This window comes from Malaclemys terrapin, chromosome 3, assembly GCF_027887155.1.
Source record: "Malaclemys terrapin pileata isolate rMalTer1 chromosome 3, rMalTer1.hap1, whole genome shotgun sequence".
In the NCBI taxonomy this organism is placed as follows: Eukaryota; Metazoa; Chordata; order Testudines; family Emydidae; genus Malaclemys; species Malaclemys terrapin.
In genome coordinates this window covers 80,887,609-80,910,349 of record NC_071507.1, presented here as the reverse complement: position 1 = coordinate 80,910,349, position 22,741 = coordinate 80,887,609, and the positions used below count along the sequence as shown (strand labels likewise).

At 38.6% G+C, this 22,741-nt stretch overlaps 1 protein-coding gene and 1 pseudogene across 3 annotated transcripts in view; both read right to left on the bottom strand.

Moving 5' to 3' along the window:
• COG2 (component of oligomeric golgi complex 2) overlaps nt 1–22,741 on the bottom strand; it is a 50,079-nt gene that overhangs the window by 8,708 nt on the left and 18,630 nt on the right. For all 3 annotated transcript variants that reach the window (XM_054021778.1, XM_054021780.1, XM_054021779.1), the window contains 9 exons: nt 18,769–18,893; nt 16,510–16,636; nt 11,872–12,011; nt 8,309–8,370; nt 6,758–6,909; nt 5,713–5,913; nt 4,772–4,844; nt 4,096–4,238; nt 450–589 (listed from right to left, as the gene is read on the bottom strand). In XM_054021778.1, the coding sequence (XP_053877753.1) occupies nt 450–589; nt 4,096–4,238; nt 4,772–4,844; nt 5,713–5,913; nt 6,758–6,909; nt 8,309–8,370; nt 11,872–12,011; nt 16,510–16,636; nt 18,769–18,893 (1,163 nt within the window). The remainder of the gene's footprint in view (nt 1–449; nt 590–4,095; nt 4,239–4,771; nt 4,845–5,712; nt 5,914–6,757; nt 6,910–8,308; nt 8,371–11,871; nt 12,012–16,509; nt 16,637–18,768; nt 18,894–22,741) is intronic.
• LOC128833695 (40S ribosomal protein S14-like) lies at nt 17,782–18,194 on the bottom strand (annotated as a pseudogene).

The window sequence follows — 22,741 nt, the reverse complement described above, 5'->3', positions numbered from 1 at the left end:
AAAATACGTGTAATTTCTAGATTTCAAACACTTTGAAGTATCCAATACTTAAATGCCTTTTCAACTATGAGTAATTACTGAAACAATAAAAATACTCAACTCTTATACAGAGCACCTGATTCATAGATCTCAAAAGCTTTTTAAAAAGTTGGGTAACCTATTACATGCATTTTAAAGAGGGGGAAAGTACAGCAGAGGTTAAGTACGTCACCCAAGGTCACACTGTTTGTCAGTAGCAGAGGTGTGAACAGTATTTGGGTCTCCCGACTCCCAGTCCTGCATGTGGTCTACACAAGACCACACTACCTCCCTATGAACATACCTTGCTAATAATGGAATACATTCCTACTTTGTTTTTGCAAATAATAAAAAACTGACCGGTGAGTTAATGTAACAGTTTTGGCAAACACTGAGATTGTTCTGTATGGTTCTATCATCTTTTCACTTACTTTTGTGTGCTTTCAGATAGGGCACTTTCCAACCATTGATGAATCCTGGGTTGCTTCAACATATCCTTGTACTCATTCTGCAGTCGGTAGAAAGGTTTAAGAGCACTGTCAACGTAAGGTGATGCTTTAGTTGGCACCTCCTGGTAAATCATGTAGGAAACAAGGTGGAGAACAGAGCAGATAAATATCTTGTTATTAAGAATTCCAATGTCAAATATACCACACATGTGAAACACAAAGTCAATGGCAAAAATTATGTTAATGCTGCTTGGGCATATGTCATCTCCTTGCAGAACGCTGTGAGCCAAACTCAAACTCCTGAAAATCAGCTCTAGGAGAACAGAGGGAAAGTGGCATAGGCAACCTTTCCCTCCCCTCCCCTTTTTGTCCTTTAATAGCATTAGACAGATTCCTGTGGGTGAGAGTGAATAGCTGGTAAAGGGAGATGAAGTGTGTGTTCATTTCAGCAACAGTGGGGTGGCAGAATAAACGTGTGTTAATGGGGAGTACTGGGGCACTGCTGAAAGAGGGTAGAGTTGAGACTTCATGGGCAACCTTAACTCTGCATTTCCTAGTTTTTAGAAGTTTGAGTTTTGCTCAACTCAGCATTCTGCAAGGGAACGACATATCACCAAGCAACCCTCACTTTGCCCTAACAGAGTTTTAGCCATTGAATCTCCTAGTTTTGCGAACAGGAAAAGATGTAACTGGCAGGAGTCAGGAGTCACTTAGGCAGTTGTATGTATATCCCACAATTTGCATATTGAGGCAAATCAGCTTGTACTCAGCAATCCCCACGGGACGGTGTACTCTGCAACTTCTGCAATCTTCTGACTCAGGAATTGCCCAGAAATTGCTACACATTTGCAACCCTACCAGAACACTTGTTTTCCCTCAGTGGCCAAGGTATCTGTTCCACTACGTGTCTTTGGAAACACCACATTAATCTGCCCCGAGATCAGGAAGTAGCCATTTAAATAAATTCCCTCATGTGGCATCATATTGACATGTACATGGATCGACCTTAGATCCAGACCACAGACCTCTGCCACTTGAGCTAACGGAGTGACAGGTAGCGGTAGTAGATCGTCATCCTCTATCTGGACCAGACTAAAGGGGGATGAGAGACGATGCCAGGGGATTTCACAGATATTTGGTGTGGGCAAATGGTGATACTCAGGAATTGTGGTTCCATTCCAGGCTCTGGAGGGGAGTGTGCTCTAATGGGCACAGAATTTTGTGAGTTTCCCCAGGCTTGACCCCTTCTGCCCCATGCCCCCAACCTGGCCCAGTCCTGTCTCTTCCCTACCCCTGGCTCCTCATCCCAGTCCTACTCTCCTTGACCAGCCAGCCCTAGTCTTAGATACTTATATGGCCCCCACTACCATAGCATCTGAGTGCCTTACACTTTTTAGTGTATTATCCTTACACCACCTCTGGCAAACCCTCATTTTTCAGAGAGGCAACTGAGACAGACTAAATGTTTTGCCCAAAGTCACACAGGAAATGAAACCAAGTCTCCTGAGTCTCCCGCTAGCAAGATGGATAAAAATAATTGATTTAAAAAAAAATAAGATTTTTTTATTTAAATCAGATTTTTAAAAAGAAAACCTTATCTAAAATTATCATCATCTCTTAAAATGCTGAAATAAAAAATAGGTATGCTGAATCCATGTGCCTTTAGCAACAGCTTTAAGTTAAAGGTTGCTTTTCTATATAAAGACAGAATCATGGGGAAAATATCTAACTTTTGAGGTCAAGCGTTAGAAATATGACAACAGGCCACATAATGTTTTAAAGGCTTGATCCTGTTGGGGACCAAGGGGCTATGCTTCTGGATGCAAGAGACTGGCCAAAATAATCACCGGCATTGAGACTAGGCCTCTGACTCAAGGAGACACCAACAAGTATCATTAGGACCATTCACTGAGCCCACCTGAGGTCTCATAGACCTGTTTTATAGCTTCTCCTTACCTGAGCTCTGAGTGGCTCAGTTCTCAATTTAAAAAAAATCACATCACTAAACTGGGGAAAGTCACTAGTTAAGCACCTGGAAATGCTAAACCAGCTATTGACAAGAATAGCTGCTTCTGAAGGCACACAAAAAATATTTTCTTCATTTGTGCTAATTCATTCAAAGTTGAAAAATCAATTGGGAGTTGAAAAAGCAGGAAAACTTGCCTCTCCCTTTCAGTCTATGAATAAAAATGAGGAGGGAGGGGATGAGATCTACTAGTTTTAAAAGTCTGAAGGGCAATTAAGTAACTTAAGAGATTGTCTCATTTTCAAGAGTGAGTAGGAATTCATGCTCCATTCATTTTCAGTTAGGCATATTCAAAATTTTTCCCAGGCTGACCTGAAATAATCAATGTAATTCATTGATTATAGTTAACCCCTCTATTTAATAAATCACTTACCTGTACATGAAACATTTTGTTAAGAAGTTCATGTATCCATAACATTTTACATAAACGTTTTAATAAAAATACATTGTATGTTGTTTTATGTTTAATTAAATTCCAGTGACCATCCTAATGCAGCTTGACAGAAATCATGAGCAAAAACTGAATTATCTAGAAAATAAGCAATATATGATTCACCATCTTCTAACATACTAAAAATGTACAATTAAAAAAATCTGAAAATAAGCAGCTATATAAATGCTTAAATAAATGTACATAGATATAGAGTGCCATCCTAGGTAGCAAAAAGATGTACCAAATATAGTGAATCAGTAGTAACTCAACAGAGGATGTTGTGAAGGCCAAGACACTAACAGGGTTCCAAAAAGAACTAAATACATTCATGGAGGATAGGTCCATCACTGGCTATTAGCCAGGATGGACAGGGATGGTGTCCCTAGCCTCTGTTTGACAGAAGTTGGGAATGGGCAACAGGGGATGGATCACTTGATGATTGCCTGTTCTGTTCATTCCTTCTGAAGCACCTGCATTAGCCACTGTCAGAAGACAGGATACTGGGCTAGATGGACCTTTGGTCTAACCCAGTATGGCCATTCTTATGTTTTAATGGTTATATCAACCAATGAGAACACACCTTTCTTTAGAAATTAACTGAAGTACAAATGGAAAAGTTGATTAAAATCGATTTAAATCAAGGCTTCCCCCCACCCAAAAGAAAATAAATTCATGAAATGAACAGGCTTGACAGAATCAGTTACTAAAGCTCTCTATTTGTCCACAAAACAGATACAATCATACCTAGCCATTGTGCTTACAACTGGGACTTAGGACGAGACAGGTGAGGGGACTGTGGAGAACAGGACCAAATCTAAGGATGAGAGGGCAGATCAGTTTCCATATTGTTTCCAATCTACCCTGACAATGGTGCCAACAGCTGCAGTGCTGTTTTGCCTCAGGGGCACTTGCCACTTGAAACCAATTATTCTCTAGGACACGTAAGGGTGACAGCAGGTTTTAGCAACTATTGTCACACTTCAAGAGCCAAGTGTGATATTTTACTTAAACATCATATTAAAGTTCTCTTGAGTGTGGCAAGAATGAAATGGTGGCAGGAATTAAGCAGTCACAAAGTAGGGGTATTTGCAAGTAGTTATAGGTAGGTGTGGTAGAAACCTATAAGCCTTTTATGAGAGCACTTCTCTTCACATGAGATCAGCACTGACCTTATTGGTTCTTCTATAGTGTCTTGGTACTTCTAGAGCGCTTTTCAGATAACTGAAGCAGGACTCACTCAAATCCTGAATAATTTTATTATTCAAGGTAGGCATGGAGGCTGATAAAGAAGCCTGAGAGTCTTCCAAGGCTCCTGTTGAATTACAAATGTTGAAGTTGAAACTAAGCTACACTGCCCAAGCCCCAAACATACGCAAACTTGTGCAACCCTTCCCATCCCCACTCCATACATATCCTAGATCAAGTTGTACTGTAACAAAGACATTTCTGTATTATTCCTGCAATCAAATCCTATATTTAACATTACACAGCTTAGGCGATATCTACTAAAAGTCCATTTCACAGCCAGAAAAAAAAAGGGGGTGGGGGAGACGATCATCATATTAATTGCCTTCTAGTGTTGGTAATAGTAGAGATGAGGCAGAGTCACAAAGTGCAGGTTCAGATACAAACTCTCCCAAAGTTCAGTAGAATTTTTTCCAGCTCTGAAGCTCCCATTTAGGACTATTTCTAATTAACTGTTCTAGTCCATATTAGATTTTAAAGAACTGTCAAATGGTATATATTTTTTAAAAACTCTTACTTATAAACATTACAAAAATATACATTTACATAATGTTTTCCCTTTGTTTCCCAAATTGTCTAAAATCAAACTCCCAGCTTTACCTGTGATACAGGACATATTCTTGAAGCCAATCATTTCAAGTTTTGGTCTGATAATTTCCAAGAGTTCAGGAAGCTGAACAAAAACAGATATGCATACAACCATTGTTATGAACATATATGGGTCTATTCTCTCAAGGTCTGAAAATCTCCCATGCGTTAAAAGGAGAGACTGTTATGTTTAAATACTGGGTATATTTTTACTGACTATTAGATGGGAATCAAGACGACCAGAACACATGACATATGCGAGAAAACGGCATTAAGCATTTGGTGTCCTCCCCCCACCCACCATGGTCTTTCATGGCAAAACATTTAGAATTAACGAAACACAGTATTACTCAGATAACAAGCTTGCTCCTTCAAAGGTTTTAGGAAGTTCAGTTTAATCAAAAGCTCAGGAGCCCCTCCAAGCAGATCTGTACAACACAAGCCACCTGTGAGATTTATAATTATGCTTTAAACTCATTGTTACCAGTAAAATCTTGCTGAGGCTCAAAGGTTAAAAACAGTAAATATTTGTTTAAACCAGAAATAGCTCAAAACATGAAGCCTGATTTCGCACTGTGCCCCTGGACACCAGGTCCTTGCTGTTCATCATTCACTCAAGGAGAAGTGCAAGACTGGGGCAGTGCTAGCTGGTGCCAAAAGTGAACAGAAAAATCTGGTTTCAGCAGTCAGTGCAACAGCTGCTGAAAAATTCATTTCACTGAAAAACTAGACTCCTTAATTACCTGTACTTGAACGGGTACCTCTGTAACCAACCATATCTGAATAAAAACAACACAGCCTCCCTAAAGCTTTGTTGCTTGTGATACCTCCCATACTTTAACTGTGCTAGTTTCAGCACTGGTAAATATTTAAGATGTTATGAGCAATATGCGAAACAGTATTGACATGTGGTCAATGAAAATATTCTCGTATGTATAGTAGCATCTACTAACCTGCTCCTTAAGTCTATCCAGATCTGCAGCAACATACACCAACTGAGTATTGGATATAGAAGGTAAACGCTGTGTTTCTGGAGAAGCACCATTTCCCTGGTCCTCACTGGGATTTGGGTTTACAGAGGATTCCTTGCTACCGGTTGCCACAGATTTTTTGTTGTCCTTTGTACTTTCATTGGAGATGGGCCTGAGCAAAAGCTGTAGTAGCCAAGTGAGAAATGAACATCAGTCTTTGAGAAAATAGTTTCAGCTGAGCTCACAAATGTAGTGTATAAAGTCTTTTGCAATTTTTTCCCAACACAGTACAACATTTGCAGACGTTATAAGCATCTAAGTTTTTCTTCTGCCCTGTTATACTTGACTTACATAGGTTTTTGTTTGTTTGTTTTTAATATTAACAAAAGACCTCAGAATATCTAAGATTGTACAGCATCATCTCAGAACCCTGGTGTGTAAAAATCAATATATCTTTAAAGAGATCTATGTAACAGAATCTGTTCTTTGGGCCAACGTCCATAAAATGAGGTGATGACAGTCAAACCACTGTGTCTGGTTTAGATTGCAGAGATTGGGAGAAGAACTTGACTATGCTTTTTCATTTCACAAAGGATGTTGCAATTTTCACACTCCTAAAAATGTTACTCCTGTGAACATTAGGGGTTGCACTGGCTGATTTTCCCAGCAGTATAGTGACACTGTCAACAACACTGCCATTTTTCATTTACAACATAGAAGAATTGAAGCACGAGTATCAGTCCCATTATAATGACAACAGAGGAGACAACTCTGTGAGTGGATTGTCTCTCTATAGCACTTTTTCATATCAGTACTGTTTCAAGAGAGTTTCTGACAATAACCATTAACAAAATTTCTTGCAATATCTTTTTTAGTTTTAAGGCTCTATTTCAACTGCACTTGATACACATTTCTTAGTCTAAAAGGTACTAATATATTAGAAGTTAGAGATTTAAACTGAACACTTTTCATTGGTATGTATATGCCATCAATAAGTATCAATGGCATAAGCATGTAATTGTCTTACCTCATTAACGAACACAGAGTAGCGTGCTAAAATTTGCAGTGTAAATTTCCAAAGGCGGTGTGCTAATAAGGGTAAAAACATCTGATCTGACCAACACTTCAGAAGACTCACCCATACCAGGTGAGTGGCCAAAAGGCAATATGAGCTTCCAGCTAAAAAAATAATTAGGGAACAATGGTTATTTACTAATCATGATTTAAGATCTTATTTTGAAAATCTTATTTTTCAAAGCTTATGGAACTGTACTTTTACTGTTATTACTTTTTTTTAAAGCAAAATACTTTGAACTTTAAAAATCACTTCAAAATTATTTTCATCACCACCAAGATAATTTACCAAAATTGTTTAAAGCCAAATTTTTAATATCAGAACTACTTTCCCCTGGATCAAGTGTTCGTTAACATTTTCAGAACTAGTTTTAGTTCTCCTATCAGGTGGATAATCAGTAAATACAGAGACAATGTAGTTGAACTAAGGGCAAGATTCTTATATCACCTTTGTGTTGCACATTTATGCAATGTTATCTTATCAGGTTTCACAAGGTACATTAAAAAAGTTACTAAGTTGACCGAGTGCATGAAAGTTGCCAATCAGAGCAGCAACTGTTCTATGTCCTGACAACACAACGCAATAAACGGCAGCTGTTATCACCGTTTGGTACTAAAGGAGTGTTAAGTTCAATAAGTAACAGCTATAATTACATGAAAACTTTTAAAGTAGTTGTGGCAACAGAATTATACAGTTTGCAAATGAACCGTACTTAGCTCTCAATCAGTAAATACTTTTCATTTAGTTTCTAAGATTAATGCATAAATCCTAGAAACAAAAGCAATGTGCCCCATACCTCCAACTCTGCTGTCCTGTTTTTTCATAATCTTTAGCCCTATGCTTAGAAAGTTTGTTTCATACAGATTATAGAGACTAACTCCATTTAAAAAAAAACAACAAACCACTTTCACTGCCTTTAATGTTTCTTTTAAAGGCACTGTACGTTTCTCTCCTGGCTCTTACCAGAGCACCAGTCCTTTTCCTCCATTCTCATTTAATATGTTCTGCCTCCTAATTCACTCAATTGATTATAAATTCACTGTTCCAGCCTCCTAATTCACTCAATAGATATGAATTCATTGCTACTGCCTAATTTCTGGCCAGTGTAGCAGACAAATGACTCCTAGAGTTGATGCCAATATCACTGAGAGTAATAAGTGCATTTGCTGCTTAGAAATGGTCATTTCTTCCTCTCCTATTCAGGACACTACAGTTATGAAAGCAAGATGTGTGTTCCAATAGCATGGCATAATTTTTAATTGCATCTTCTAGGAGCCCTATAGTAATTTAGATCCCTCATCTCATTTGTATAAACCAGGTATTGCTATTTGTAGTAATGAGTTGGTCTAGCCCTCTTAATTGACTTACCAGTAAAAAGACAGACATTATTTTAAGATCTAAAGCTTTGTGTGACTGATTACTCTAACAGACAATCACCATCACTACCTGGAAAAAGTTTTATTTACGTGATAAAAACTACAAGTTTTAGTAAAGGAAGTTTACCTGGTGCCTCTTCTAGGCTATCTGAAAGTGCAGCTTCTAAGGCTCCTGCTACCTCTCTAAATCTGACAGAAAGAAACAAATATTGTTCAATATTACAAGTCACAAATTATTTAAACTGGTGTCTAAACACGCCTTATACTATCAGCTATATAAAGAAAGAAGGTGCGGCTTTTGTTTGGGGAGATTTTTTTGGTTTTTACTTAGTTTGATCCTAACTGGAAAGCATTTAAAAGAGAAACAATGGAATTTTCCAAGCAGAAACGAAGTGGGAAAGAGATTAAAGTTATAATCTTAAACATCCTGTAAAAAGCAGCAAGTTTGAGGATGTTTCAGTGTCTATAGTTTTAGTAAGAAACACTAACTTGTTTATTTTATTGCTTTCACACTGAAAAAGTCAACACATTGTCTCACTTCTTACATTTACTTTAGTTAACCTTCAGGTAGGTCACATGATCATGGTGCCTGTAGCTTTCTGCATGTTTGCTAATGACCAGCAAGTGGCACAAGGTTCTGTAAACAGTTCTGTACCTGATAAAAATCAATAGTTCCTCCCAGGATGCCTTGACCTCAAACAAAACAAACAAAAAAAACCCCAACATCTTTGGGGGTTATAAAAGCAAAAGTCAGTACTGAAAACTTTCAATTCTCGTCTGCTTCAACATACATTACCTAAACAGAGTACACAGCCTAAAGATAGTATCAGAGGGAGAGCCGTGTTAGTCTGAATCTGTAAAAAGCAACAGAGGGTCCTGTGGCACCTTTAAGACTAACAGTCTTAGTCTTAAAGGTGCCACAGGACCCTCTATAGCCTAAAGATACTTATCTGTACAATATACAAGACAGATCCCGCATTGCAATTTTCAGGAGAGTGTTGATTAAATAAGGTTAATACCAAAATATTTTTAAACTGTCACGAAGCAAAGCTGCTGTTTTAGTTTTGCTCACAAGAGGACTTTTTTGTCACTGGCTTCCCCTCTTTTTGCTGCTATTGCATCACAGCCATTTCCAAAGAAGTTTCACAAAACCCTATAATTGCCCACTGTATGGTTTCTTTTACCTTCTTCTCTGAAGCATCTTTTATTGTCTACTGCCAGAGATAGACTAGTGGACTAGACAAACTAGTGTGATCTGGTATGGCAATTCCCATTTTCCCATCACAACAGGTATATAAACAAATGATCTCAGAGCGTTAAATAATGAAGTACTATTCCCAACACTGATCTATCATTCTTATTAATTAGCAATTTGTGAAGAATACTTTCAGACTTCAAGAACAAGAAATAGGACAATGAACAACTACCCGAATCTGATATCATGAAGTCCTATGGCCTGTGTTATACAGGATGTCAGACTATACGATCAAAATGGTCACTTCTGGACTTATGATCTAGGAATCACTGCTGAACTTGCAATGATGCAGAAGGATTGTAACACATTTATGTATCTCATCTCACCCCACCAACTCCTCCCTCCGTGTTGTTCTTTTCATAATGCTAGATGTGCAGGGGGGAAAATCAACAGGAGCCTTAACTTTATGTAAATTAGAAAAAGTATGAGATTCCAATATGACAATTTCAACAAAATTCCTATTTAATATGAGTGTGAGAATATATTTCAAAGCTTATATAAACCAAAAGGCACTTTTAAAGCATAAATTTCCCTGATGTAGATACATTTTCTGATTTTACGTATAACCAATTAGTATTATTTTCATAGCTTGTGTGATAAAAATGTTCAAAATAAAATATTCAGAATAATTTCTGAATCCTGTCAAAGTTTCAATACCTTCAAAAGACAAGCCTGGCATCTTAAATTGATAACTTTGTTAGATACTAAAATTCACAGACTGAACAGAGTCACTGGATTTATTACAACCACCTGTAATCCACTTAATCCCCTGCACAGCTTTTTTTCTTCCCCCCTTCCACTCTATGACTGGAGTGGCGATAATGGAACACTTCACCTTGAATGGTCCCTCAAAATGTACATTAGCTACTTATGCTAAACCATCACTTCCACCTTCTACTTAGCTAAGACACTGAATACCTTTCCCAGACCTGAACAAGAGCTCTGTGTAAGCTCAAAAACTTTACTCTTTCACCAACAAAAGTTCACCAATAAAAAATATTACCTGACCCACCCTGTCTCTCTAATATTCTGGGACCAACATAGCTACTACAACACTGCATACAAGAAAGGCTTTGGACAGGCACCCATAGGTGGATATTTAAGAGATTATGCAAGGGCCATTCACACCTCTTACCATCTGAGCTCAATGGCCTAGCTTTGGGGGGAAGGGAGGGAAGGGAGCGAGGAGGGAATCCCAGGTTGTAAATATAGGAGATAATCTGAGACAAGGAGTTTCTGGTGGGATGAAGCTGACACTCTCAGGGAGGGGACACTGTGGGGAGACAGGAAAGAGACATGCCCAGGTTCTCTGCCAGGGGATGACAAGCCTCTAGGTAAGAGATGTGTGTAGACCTTTATTTTACAAATCCCTTATCTCTTATGCTATACTTAATTCTTACTGTTAAGATTACACAACTATTTATTTTTAAAGGCTCTTTTGATCCACTGGGTTTACCTCTGATCATAAGCTCCAGAAGGGAAAACTGCACGTACTGAGTCCAACTGGATTTGCTGAATAACCATAGCTGGTACACAGGCTACTTTAGCTCAGGACCTGGTCTAAGAGTGGAGAATTGCACAATTCCACCCCAGAAAAGGTAAAGTCATGAGACCTAACACCTATGGAGGTATACTCAGTGAAATGAGAGAAGGGGTTAGATGTACAGCTAATCCATAACCATGGCACATTAATTGATACGATATTCAACCCTTTATTTTAGAGCTTTTAAAAAACAGAATTCTACCATGATAGCAAGTTTATTAAGCATTCCACCAGCCTTGCAAAAATTCTATTAAATCTATGTTCTTTCTAATTCCAGGAAGAAGATAAGCAGAGACTGAGCTATAGAAGATGCACAAGGTTTGAAAACTAGTCTAGACCAGTCCCTGGCAGTCTTATCAGCAGTGAGACTCTGTACCAACCTCAATATAACTGTAGCTGGTTTTCTGGCTTGTCTAACTCAGGGTAGGTCTACACTTACCTTCGGGTCCGGCGGTAAGCAATCGATCCCGGAAGTGCTCGCCGTCGACGCCGGTACTCCAGCTCGGCGAGAGGAATACACGGAGTCGACGGGGAAGCCTGCCTGCCGCGTCTGGACCCGCGGTAAGTTCGAACTAAGGTACTTCGAATTCAGCTACGTTATTAACGTAGCTGAATTTGCGTAACTTAGTTCGAAATGGGGGGCTAGTGTGGACCAGGAGTCAGTGAAAGCAGTATAAAATAATTACATGCCCTGGTAACCAGTTGAAGTATCCATGCTTTTTCTTCAGATTTATTTACATTTTGGCTTCTTCTACATTTTAAGAAAGCTGCTTTTATGTGACAAGTACAGCTCCCAGGGATGGAGGAGCTTTGGCTGTGGGCTACATTCTTTTGCTATGGCTAAACTTTGCTTTTGCTTCCTCCCTTACAAGTAAAAAAATCAAATACTGACCTTATTTGGAAATAAACAGGCAAATTCCACTTATTGTTAAAACTATGGTAGGCAGGATGCAATCTTAATCTTTTCACGCTGGCCTGCGATCCACACTGTCGTTCAAATCTCTGTATAAAATCCATGCTTATAGTGTATTTCTGTATGAAGAAAAACCACATTCTGACTACTATACTTCAGAGTTTCCTCTTAAATAGTCAAGACTGTATGCGGATTCTATTGCGCGGTCTATACGATTATAGTTGTACTCATTTCTCAAAGTCAGCTGACACTTCCCCCACTTCTAATCTCCATAGGTAGAGCTACACTGCAAAAACAACACTCATGGCAGTGATCTCAAAGCCCGAGACTACAGACTTGAGCTCAAACTTCAGTTCTAAAAATAGCCATGTAGATGTTACCGCTTAGGTTGGAGCTTGGGGTCTGAAACCCAGGGAGGGGGTGGGTTTCAGAGCACAAGCAGGAACATCTACATAGCTATTCTTAGCGCCACAGCATGAGCCCCATTGGACTGAGTCTATAAATCCAGGCTCAGAGATACTCTGCCACAGGATTTATTTTGTAGTGTAGACATACCACATAAGGCCAGAGCCTGGGCTGCAATGGAACTGAAGAAATCATCCAGTTTATTCCATGATAAAGGGAAATGAGATTGACCCCTTCACCACAAATTATGCCACGAGTGTGCAAGTTCCACAGCGACACCTCCCTTTCATTGGCGCTCCAGACTTGTCTAAGTATACTGCACTAACAACTCAGAGGTGCTCCAGGACTTGTGAGCGGATTCATTGGTCTGTAAGTGGAAGAAAAGATGCTCCCATGTTGCTCAGTGTTAAGAGAAGAAGGTGGGAGCAGGTGATTGCGGGATAGTGTCAGTGCCAGGCATGTAGGGATAAAGCTGTGAAGTAGGAATGGAATGAACTGGTGTGGGCAGGGAAGGAGGAAAGAATTCAAAACCGATTGATAGTATGAGGTTTACTTTGCACTATAGGCATAATACATTAGGCCCTTATTTTAGGAAGCGGTCTTAGATGTTTTTGGTTGTATACAGATGTTTTACAAATAAGTAATTCAGAATAACTATCTAGACTACTTCCTTTCAGAGTTGGGTATCTCAAGTGGGATGTTTACAAGTACCTCAAAGCTATTCTGCATCCATTCTCAACAATAAGCTATTGTTAACTGACTCAACATGATTCCTCAAGTCATACATTCTGTGTTTTGCAAGGCACAAAGCTAAGAACCACCTGAGGAAAAGGAGATGCATTCTAAGTATTACTTTGTTACTATACAACATTTATGCACTATGTCATACAAAAAGAGTGGCATTAATGTAATGTTAAGGGCGAGCTATCCAACAGAAATTAGGAAATGTAGAGTTAAGGTTAAAATCTGTCCTCCTTGCTCATTCTTTAAAGTATGGTTTCCATACCATACATTTGCCAATAAATATGTAACAGAATACAAATCTGAGATTCTTAACAACCTTATATATAAGAAGTTAAAGTACAATACAGTCTTAGAGACTTGATCTAATTTACACATCTCACTGAGATATCAAAAACAGAGCTGACGAAAACTGCTTCAGCAGTTTTATGATGCTTAAAGTTGAATTAGTCTAACATTCTAAGCCACACTAGCTTTGAAGTCATCTTAAAAAAACCTGAACAAACTTAAAAGTAACTTAAAATACTGAACCAATTTTATATGAACTTGGCTTGTTTTGAATTAGACAATAAAACTAACATGAGTTAAAGACTACAGGACATTAGGGGTATGTCCACACTGCAATTAAAAACCTGCAGCTGGCCTATGCCAGCTGACTCGAGCTTGCAGGGCTTGGACTAAAAGGCTATTTAACTGGGGTGTAGACATTTGAGCTTAGGCTGCAGCCTGTGCTTCAGGCCCCAGTGAGGTAAAAGGGTCCCAGAGCTCAGGTTGCAGTCCAAGCCCAAACATCTGAACCACAATTAAACAGCCCCTTAGCCTTACCCAACTGGCACGGGCCAGCTGTGGGTTTTTCATTGCAGTGTAGACATAGCTTACATGCCATTTCTTAGAAGAGGTTAAAAGCATTTCTCTTGAATTATTCAAGCTCCCTCTGAAACATCTTTAGGCACAGCATTGTTAGTGATGAAATAGACTAAAGGTTGAGAGAGAAAGATGGGATTTTTTTTTTAAACCTTTCCACAGTAATAATAAAGGCATTGTGTGTAATAGTTAGAGCAGGGGCCTGGGAGTTCTACCCCAGCCTTCTTACTAAATTTGTCTGTCTACCTTGGACAACTTACTTCAGAATACAAAAACAAGGCAAATAATTTTCAAACCCGGGTGCCTAAAATTAGACTCCTAAATTCACAGTTAGGCCTCTGAACATAAAAATGTCGGAATATTCAGAAGTGTTGAGCAGCCACAAAGCTCATTGAAGTAAATGGGAACTGCAGATGCTCTGCCTTAGTCAATCTAAAAAATAAGTTGAAAGTGGCTTCTGTTATTGAACCTGCTTCTGAGACCCTGTGCCAATTTTTCGTCGGTCTATAAACAGTTTCTTTTCTTAAAGTATTTTTCCATCCTCTTTTGCTGTGTGAAAAAGCCACATAAGCAGGCAATACTGTGTACAGTGATATCCTTAGTGTGAAACTTACTATATACAAATTACTGTCAAATGCACAATGTAAATGAACTTTAAAAGCTGTAGAAAGTTTATTTCCTGTATCTTTGGCATTCAAAAGTCAATGAGGTCAATTTCATTTGAGATTCAGTATTCCAATATCTGGGTTACAAACAATGCAGGAATTATTTTAAAAGTGTCTATGGAATTTATTTTAATTCCTGGAAACATTTCTATTGGTCTTTTAACAACAATGGACTTCACAGCATTTTGACGCTTGAAATTTTTATTTATTGATTTTAAATATTTTAATGACTCAGATTCAGAATTGCTAAATTCTCACTTAAATAGTCTGTTGCGGAAGTACTCTGTTTTGATTGCATGGTGTAACTGAAGGTCAAATTATTTTAATCTGGATCATGGGTCAATATCAGCTTAATTTAAAAAGGCAAGCTTTTAAAAGTTATTCTTTTTACATGGAGATAAGCTTTCAGTAAAGATACAAAGATTCCAATTTAACCTGAACAGCATGAAGGACAAAAGCACTATGCAACTGATACACTGTCATACACAGGGCATTCAATGGAACACTGAGGAGCAGCTGATGCTTTATGGAAAATTGAAAAGCATTCTCTTTAGAAACAAACACACACATACACATTTGCTGTATTTCCTTATCCGAGACAGTTGCATGAAAACAGGATCTCTCTTTCTTTAACCTCCTTATGATGCTTGTCCCTTATTTAAGCCCCGAACCTGCAAACACATGTGCTTAACTTTAGGCATGTGAGTAATTACATTGTGTGTTTACAGGAAGGAGACCTTAAATTCTAAGAGAAATGGATCTGTTTTTATTACAGATAGTTTTGCATGAACATAGGGAGAACCATTTGACAGATACACCTACATATGCAAAGAGTTCAACATTTTCTTAAGCAGTCCGTTTGCACTGATGTACCTGGTATGCCTCCTCCCTCTCCCGCCTTGAGATCATTTGTTACTAACAGTCACCCCACCATCTTAAAAGGAGTAATGTAAGAATCCTTATCAATAGAGCTAGTTACAAAGAAGATTTAATCAATTAAGAGAGTCACAAGTAAGAAAAATAAACCCAAAAGAAAGCTATTTTGACATTCTGGTTTAGATAAGGACACAGGCATCTCACCACCTGAACTCATGACAAAGCAGAAGGCTTACTATTTCCTAGTTTGTCATCTGTTCAGATGGCAAGCTGCATTCTCTATGCCCTACTCTACATCAGATTGAGCTTCCAGCTGACAGGTATCAGTAAAATGTCATCTCTCACATACATACAGCAACATTGTGCACAATTATGGAAAAACTGTAGTGACAGGTATTTCCATACACTTCAGAATCCATTTTTGAACACACACAGTAAATATTTATGACATTAGACAAGTAGTTCTTTCAAGAGGCCATTTCTCCAAAGTCTTATTTATATTCACATTCCCTCAAAATACTTGAATTATTCAAGCTCCCTCTGAAACATCTTTAGTCACAGCACTGTTAGTGATGAAAAAGACTAAAGGTTGAGAGAGAAAGATGGGATTTTTTTTTTTTTTTTAAAACCTTTCCACAGTAAAGGACAAGTCACATTCAGATGCCAAGTTGCTTCCCAGATGTTTAACTAACCCAACAGCTGTCTCTTTCTAGCAGTTCCAGCCTTAAACATTCAGTTTTCCCTTTCCGTTCTTCATTTACGTTGTGTTTTTCTATAAACTAGAGATATCTGCTGTCTTGCACAGGTTAAGACCAAATTCACATGACCATACAAATCCCACTAACTTCAGCACGAGTTCTGCCCCAGCATCTGAAAGCAGAATTTGCTCCTAAGGAAGTTAAAATAGAATTTAAACTATCACATGATCTCTAACATGCATCTTATTCGGAGGCATGCAGCAACATGAATTTTCACAAGAGAACCTGAAAAAACAAGCTAGAGAACATGACACACAAGTTCTTCCCCACATCAAAGTTATAGCAAATGTAAAAACATGTAAAATTACCTCATGAAATACATCTGGGTTTCCAGGGTTGAAAAGTGATGGTAATTTTTCTTCTAAGCCACGTACTATTTCTGGCCACACTGAATTCACTAAAAAATCATATCCAGGAACGGTATTTGCTTTTTCACTGCAAGAGGATAAATAGTTCAATTATTCAAATTATTTTTTCCTCAAAAAAAGATAAGTTTCACTCATGAAAGTTCAAATTTGGCAATAATGTTAACCAAAACTCAGGAACTACATTATGTAGTTTTCCTTAATTAGAAAAAATAATTATATAGGCATGTTTGAACTAGTTTTCTTTCTGTGTTTTTCACAATTTTCATATCTATAATGTCTATGTTGGCGCACCATATTTGAGACAACCAGCTTTGTTCCAATTTAATACATTTTCTAGAAAAACAGTAGTTTTATGCAGAAGCACATTTTTAGTAAATTCTGAAAAAACAAATATTTATCAGTAAAAAAAAATCCTACTCTAATGTGTATGTTTTAAAGTTTCAACAGTTCCCCCATCAATCAGAGGCCAAATGGAAATAGGATGTTGGGAAGAAAGGGAATTCCTCTCTTTGCTTCCTCTGAGTCTCATTTCTACATGCAGCAAGTGGTGCTATGCTTCCAAGTGGAAGGTTAAAAATTTATCTTGAATTTCCCAATTCAGAAGCTGACAGAGCAGAAAAAGAAAGCAGCATTTATAATTCTAGTAGGATACATCAGAGTAAATACTAAAAACATTCTCCTATTAAAAGAAGGATTAAAAATATTGAGGGATTAACAGAATTGAGATGTTAGTAAAAATCTAAAGACTTGTAAAAAGCACAGCAATAGATGGCTAAATAGAAAAGTAATTCTGCAGTCCCTAGAGACTAAATTCTAAACACTGCTAATTCTAGCAGTCTACTACATTAACCAGCCTCTGAATAGATAAATAAATGGATACAGTTTAACAGACTTGAATTCTGTAGGATTCAAAACAGGCAGTTTAATTGCAACAGGAATTAAACGTTTTTGAGTAGACAGCAAAAAGAGGTATACAGATCAATCAAATCTGTAATTCCAGTACACATAATGAATTAGTCAAACCTATGGGAGTAAACTAATAATTCTTTTCTTTTTTGTTAAGCAGACAATCCAGTAACTTTGAAAACTGAATTTTCTAATAACTTCCTTGTGCCCCTCTCCTTGGATGGAGGACACAGTCAAGTTCCCTCGCATCAAAGAAAAATCTATCATATAGTATTGTGAATGATGAAAGAAAACCCAACCATTGGTTTACAGATAATGACCATGACAACCACTCCTTCTGGGAATACTATCAGAGGGGAATGGGGGTTACATCCTCAGTAGGCCCAGTCTTCATTCTGGAATGAACCAATGCTACAAGGGCTGACTGGGAACTAGATCCTGGAGTTTTGGTCATATTTCCACCTGTTTGTAGCTTGATGTGAAAGGCAGTGATGCCCAGCTACTTGCATCTCAGCAAAATGTCCTAGACTTCCCACACAGCAGCACAGGGAAAGGACTCATCATATCAGTCACTCAGCAGATTGTTTCCTTGCCAGAGATATCAGTCACATGGACAAAAGTGTCATTGAAGGAAAGATATGACAGACACCTTCAGCAACCTGATGTTCCAAGCTGATGACCTGCTCTTCCTTCTTCTCCTTAAATGTATGAGGTGCCATTTCCAGGCACCCTACAGACAGGGGGAAGCCACCCTAGGGTCAGGGTGCTTCAAAACCCTGGCCCAGACCCATTGCCTGTATAATGGGGGCAAAGAGCAATCAAAACCTCCCCCTGGCTTCTCTGAACGATGTCACTTCCAAACACTACTGGGCTTCTTGGCGACTCTAGTCCCTGGCTTCCTGGAGTCCTAGTACCCTGCTCTGAGGGCTTTCCCTCTACCTTTTGAGGTGCCTGGGCCCAATTAATAACAGTAAGGAAGGTTCCAGACAGACTGGCTGCAGAAGGCCAGGGCTGCTGCAGGGTCAGGCCAAGCTGATGGACTACTGTAATGGTACTCAGTTTCATTATTGTAGTATATCGTTTCTCCTCCTTCTCAAGCCCAGTGCTACAGCATCAGGAAATCTTGTTCACAACTTTTTTAAAATGTGCAGATATAAAAGAGAAACAGTATTGATTTTAATCTTTAGGAAAGGACAGGCAAATCCTTTGTGTTTTGTAGTTAAATACCATACAGGTCATTCAGAAGTACTGGATAATCAACAACTGTTACAACTATAGCTGACAACCTGTTACCTTGACATAGCTCCCCCTGTTACTTCACGCAAAAGACGGCAATGGTGAGGAACAAACTCCAGCAGTTTATTGTACATGGCCTGCAGGCCACTGGGATGAGATTGAATGTATTGTTCCACAATCACCTGCCAGGAAGAGTTTAATGTGAAACATCAGACAGGAGAATATGCAGAGAAAAAACCATCAGATGTAAAACATACACACACTGAATTCAATAAATATTACAACTTCTACAATGTAATGCCCATTTTGAGTTATATATTTTATTTATCTTATGTAGCACTGTGGTTGGCTTAACGAGCCACTGAAATCATTCAAATGTGATTAGAGTTGTTGTATTTAGGTGCTTCAAAAACAAAACTTTAATAAGTGGACTAGAATAGGAATGTAGCAATACACAGAAAGCTCACGTTTCAGGAGTCCTAGTCTATCAACCTGCTCTTACTTATTTATTGTAATAATTTGTCCCCCATAAGATGCATAGGAATGGAGTTATTCTAAGGGGCAATGTTAGATTAAAAATGATGCTTAAAGACATTTCTTTATGTATGTTTACCAAAAACATCTGAGATTATTAAAATCTAAAGAACTTTAAAATTGAATTTAGTTTTGTACTTTCTATAAATTTTTGGCAGTTCTCAACATCGTTAAACAGTCAGTTTCAATCAACAGTACTTTCAGGTTTGCATACATTGCCACAATAGCTGGATTGTAAACACCACAGTGGAATGTTTCTTGTAAACTTTTCCTTGGACTGAAAAAAAAAAAAAAAACCACGGAAAATTTTCTACTGGTTTTAGTTTTTGTAAGAACAAGCTTTCCAAAACCTACAATTTAGTCTTGGTTGGGCCCTGATCAAAAGCCTACTGAAGTTAACTGGAGTCTTTTCACTGACTTTAATGGACATTGGATTGGGTCCACAGTCCCTTTCAAATAGCTTTTTATTGTCAGTTTTTAAAATCAACCCAAGCTACAGTGAGCTTCAGTTACAGGGTATTCTACCCTTTTAGGAGAATTATTATTTGTATTAGTGTAGCATGTAGGAGCCCTAGAACCCCACTGTGCTAGGCACTGTACAAACACAGAACTAAAAGATAGATTGTAAGCTCTTTGGGGCAAGAACTAAGTATAAAACAATACAAAACAGATAGATGCAATATGGTCTATTTTCAATGTTGTTCCATTGATTCCTTGTATTCCCCGTCCATCTGTCAGGATATTGTATATTTCCCCTTTTAGTCCTTTAGGATAGTAGGTAAGTGAAAGAAGGGATCTTGGTAACCTAACATAATAATAAACAGAATTACTTGCCTTTCCCAGGGTTGTTTTGATTTAACTAAGGATCTGAAAGCAGTACTTCTAACGGACAAGGTCAGGGCTCTATTCTTTTCCCCTTTCAAGACCCAAAGGTTGTTCCTTAATTTTTAGTGACTCTGCCCTGTGAATATTTGGGTACATGGGTGAGAGATGAGTCGGAATGGTTCATAACAGCTTTCTTTCATTTATTCCAAAACTGTTACAGGTTTCATCCCTCTCTCTGAGCAGAAAAAAGAACACGTTCATTGTTGTGCAATGTGGCCACAGCTCCACTGACATCAGAAAAGGAGACTACTCTTCCACAACAAGAGTGAAAGAACCATAGCTAAAGGGGAAACAAAGCCAGCTATTAGCCTCCAGATGCAAAGGTATCCAGCTATTAGCCTCCAGATGCAAAGGTATCTCTCATTACGTAATGAAGAAATCTCCCTAATTTGATCCATAAAGAGTCAGCCATGCCGTAAGCAACTGCTACACAGATCAGCCCCTAGGATTAACGTAAAGAATCACAGGTGTGGCAATCAGCAGCTAAAAGGAACTGAAGCAGAAGAACCTGAAGTAGTATTTTTAGGACACTTCTGCCCATCTGCCTAGATCTTCAGGGAGGCAGGCTAGGCTGAGGAAAGGCTACTGTACAGCTCCAGGAACAAGAGATCACAATATGGGAATGTGCTCAAGTATTTGAGAAATAAAATCCCTTTGTTACTGATTTTGATAAAGAGATGTTGTTCTGCACCTTAAATATTTGTCATCTTTAGCAATACACCAGTCACAACATTGCATAAATAGGACTGTTACAAGAACACCTTGCTCTGTCCTAGGAAAAGGGAGAGAAAATGCAGTACCACTCAGCACCTCACACTGCTCAATAGCAGCCCCTTCAATTGAGAAGAGCTTTATTAAGTCTCTCTCAACTAAGAGAATGATGTTCTCTGACCATAACAGAGTCTAAGGGTAAAGTAGTGTGAGAATGAACGATTAAATTGACCCACAACCCAAAGCCACCAGATAAGGAGGAAAAATATTATGCAGTACAGAGAACAACATGTGAGGGTAGGAATGATTCCTTACTGCTCACAATAATGCACACAAGGAGCATACATTATATTTTGTTCTTTAATAGAAAAATTTACATATATGTCATCAGGTATTATTGAGATGACTCAGGTATTATACATGCTTTTCCCCCAAGCAGACATAGTATGAATGGGCCAGATCTTTCAGAACCATTAGCAGTGTTGCAAGCTTTAAGATACTAATTTTAGTACAGTAATTTTATAATTCAATCAAAACACAAGGAAAGAGTCAATGAGCAGCCTTACTGAATATAATTTAAAATAGGGGTTTACTCAAATCCCAGGAGGGAGTGGGTGTCCTCTGAAACAATATGGAGGTGTTACCTGTTCCTGGAAAGAATTCCTAATTGGCTGTGAAGAAAAGTGTATAAAACTTGAAGAGCTAAACCTCCTATATTAACTTTCAATAGAAAAAAAAAACTATTTTAAATATGAGAACATGTAGAATAGCACTTCCTAACAACTTGGTAAATGATTTTTTTTTTATATATATATTACCAAGTTGTTAGGAAGTGCTATTCTACATGTTCTCATATTTAAAATATATATATACATACATACACACACATACACACACACACACACACTACACACAGTAACTCCTCACTTAGAGTCGTCCCGGTTAACTTTGTTTCGTTGCTGATCAATTAGGGAACATGCTCATTTAAAATTGTGCAATGCTCCCTCCTAACGTCATTTGGCAGCCACCTGCTTTGTCTACTGCTTGCAGGAAGAGCAGCCCGTTTCAGCTAGCTGGTGGGGGGCTTGGAACCAGGGTGGACCGGCAGCCCCCCATCAGCTCCCTACTCCCTTAAGTTCCCTGTGCAGCAGCTGCCTGCAGTTCAGCTGTCCCTCCCCCCCACTGCCATGTGCTGCTCCTGCCCTCTGCCTTGGAGCTGCTCCCCGAGACTCCTGCTTGTTGTGCAGGGGGCAGGAAAGGAAGAGGGGGGCTGTCAGAGTGTCCCCCTCCCCCCTGCTCCTGCACACCACTTACCCCATCTTCCATAGAGCAGGGGGGGACACACCAGGGCTCAGGACGGAGGGAGCTTGCAGCAGCTGCGGTCTCAGCAAGCTGATCTAATTAACAAGGGAATGCACTTAAAGGGGAAATGCGCATCTCTCTCTCTCACACACATATGGTGTGTGTCTCTGTCTGCGATGTCTCCCCTCCCTCCATTTCTGCTGCCTTGTAGAGTGAGAGAGTTAACCCTGGAGGGCTCAGCCAATTGCTAGTTCATCATTTAGCAGTAAGGGAAATATCCCAGCCTCTGACTCTCCATCTCAACCAAGCTTCACAATCATCATCACTGTGTACCAGTATTAAATTATTTAAAACTTATACTGTGTGTGTGTGTGTGTATATATATATATATATATTTTATAAAAAAATAAAATATTGTCTTTTGTCTGGTGAAAAAAATTTCCCTGGAACCTAACCCCCTCATTTATATTAATTCTTATGGGGAAATTGGATATGCTTAACATCATTTCGCTTAAAGTCGCATTTTTCAGGAACATAACTACAATGTTAAGTGAGGAGTTACTGTATTTATGTACATGATTAACTGGCAGTAACAACT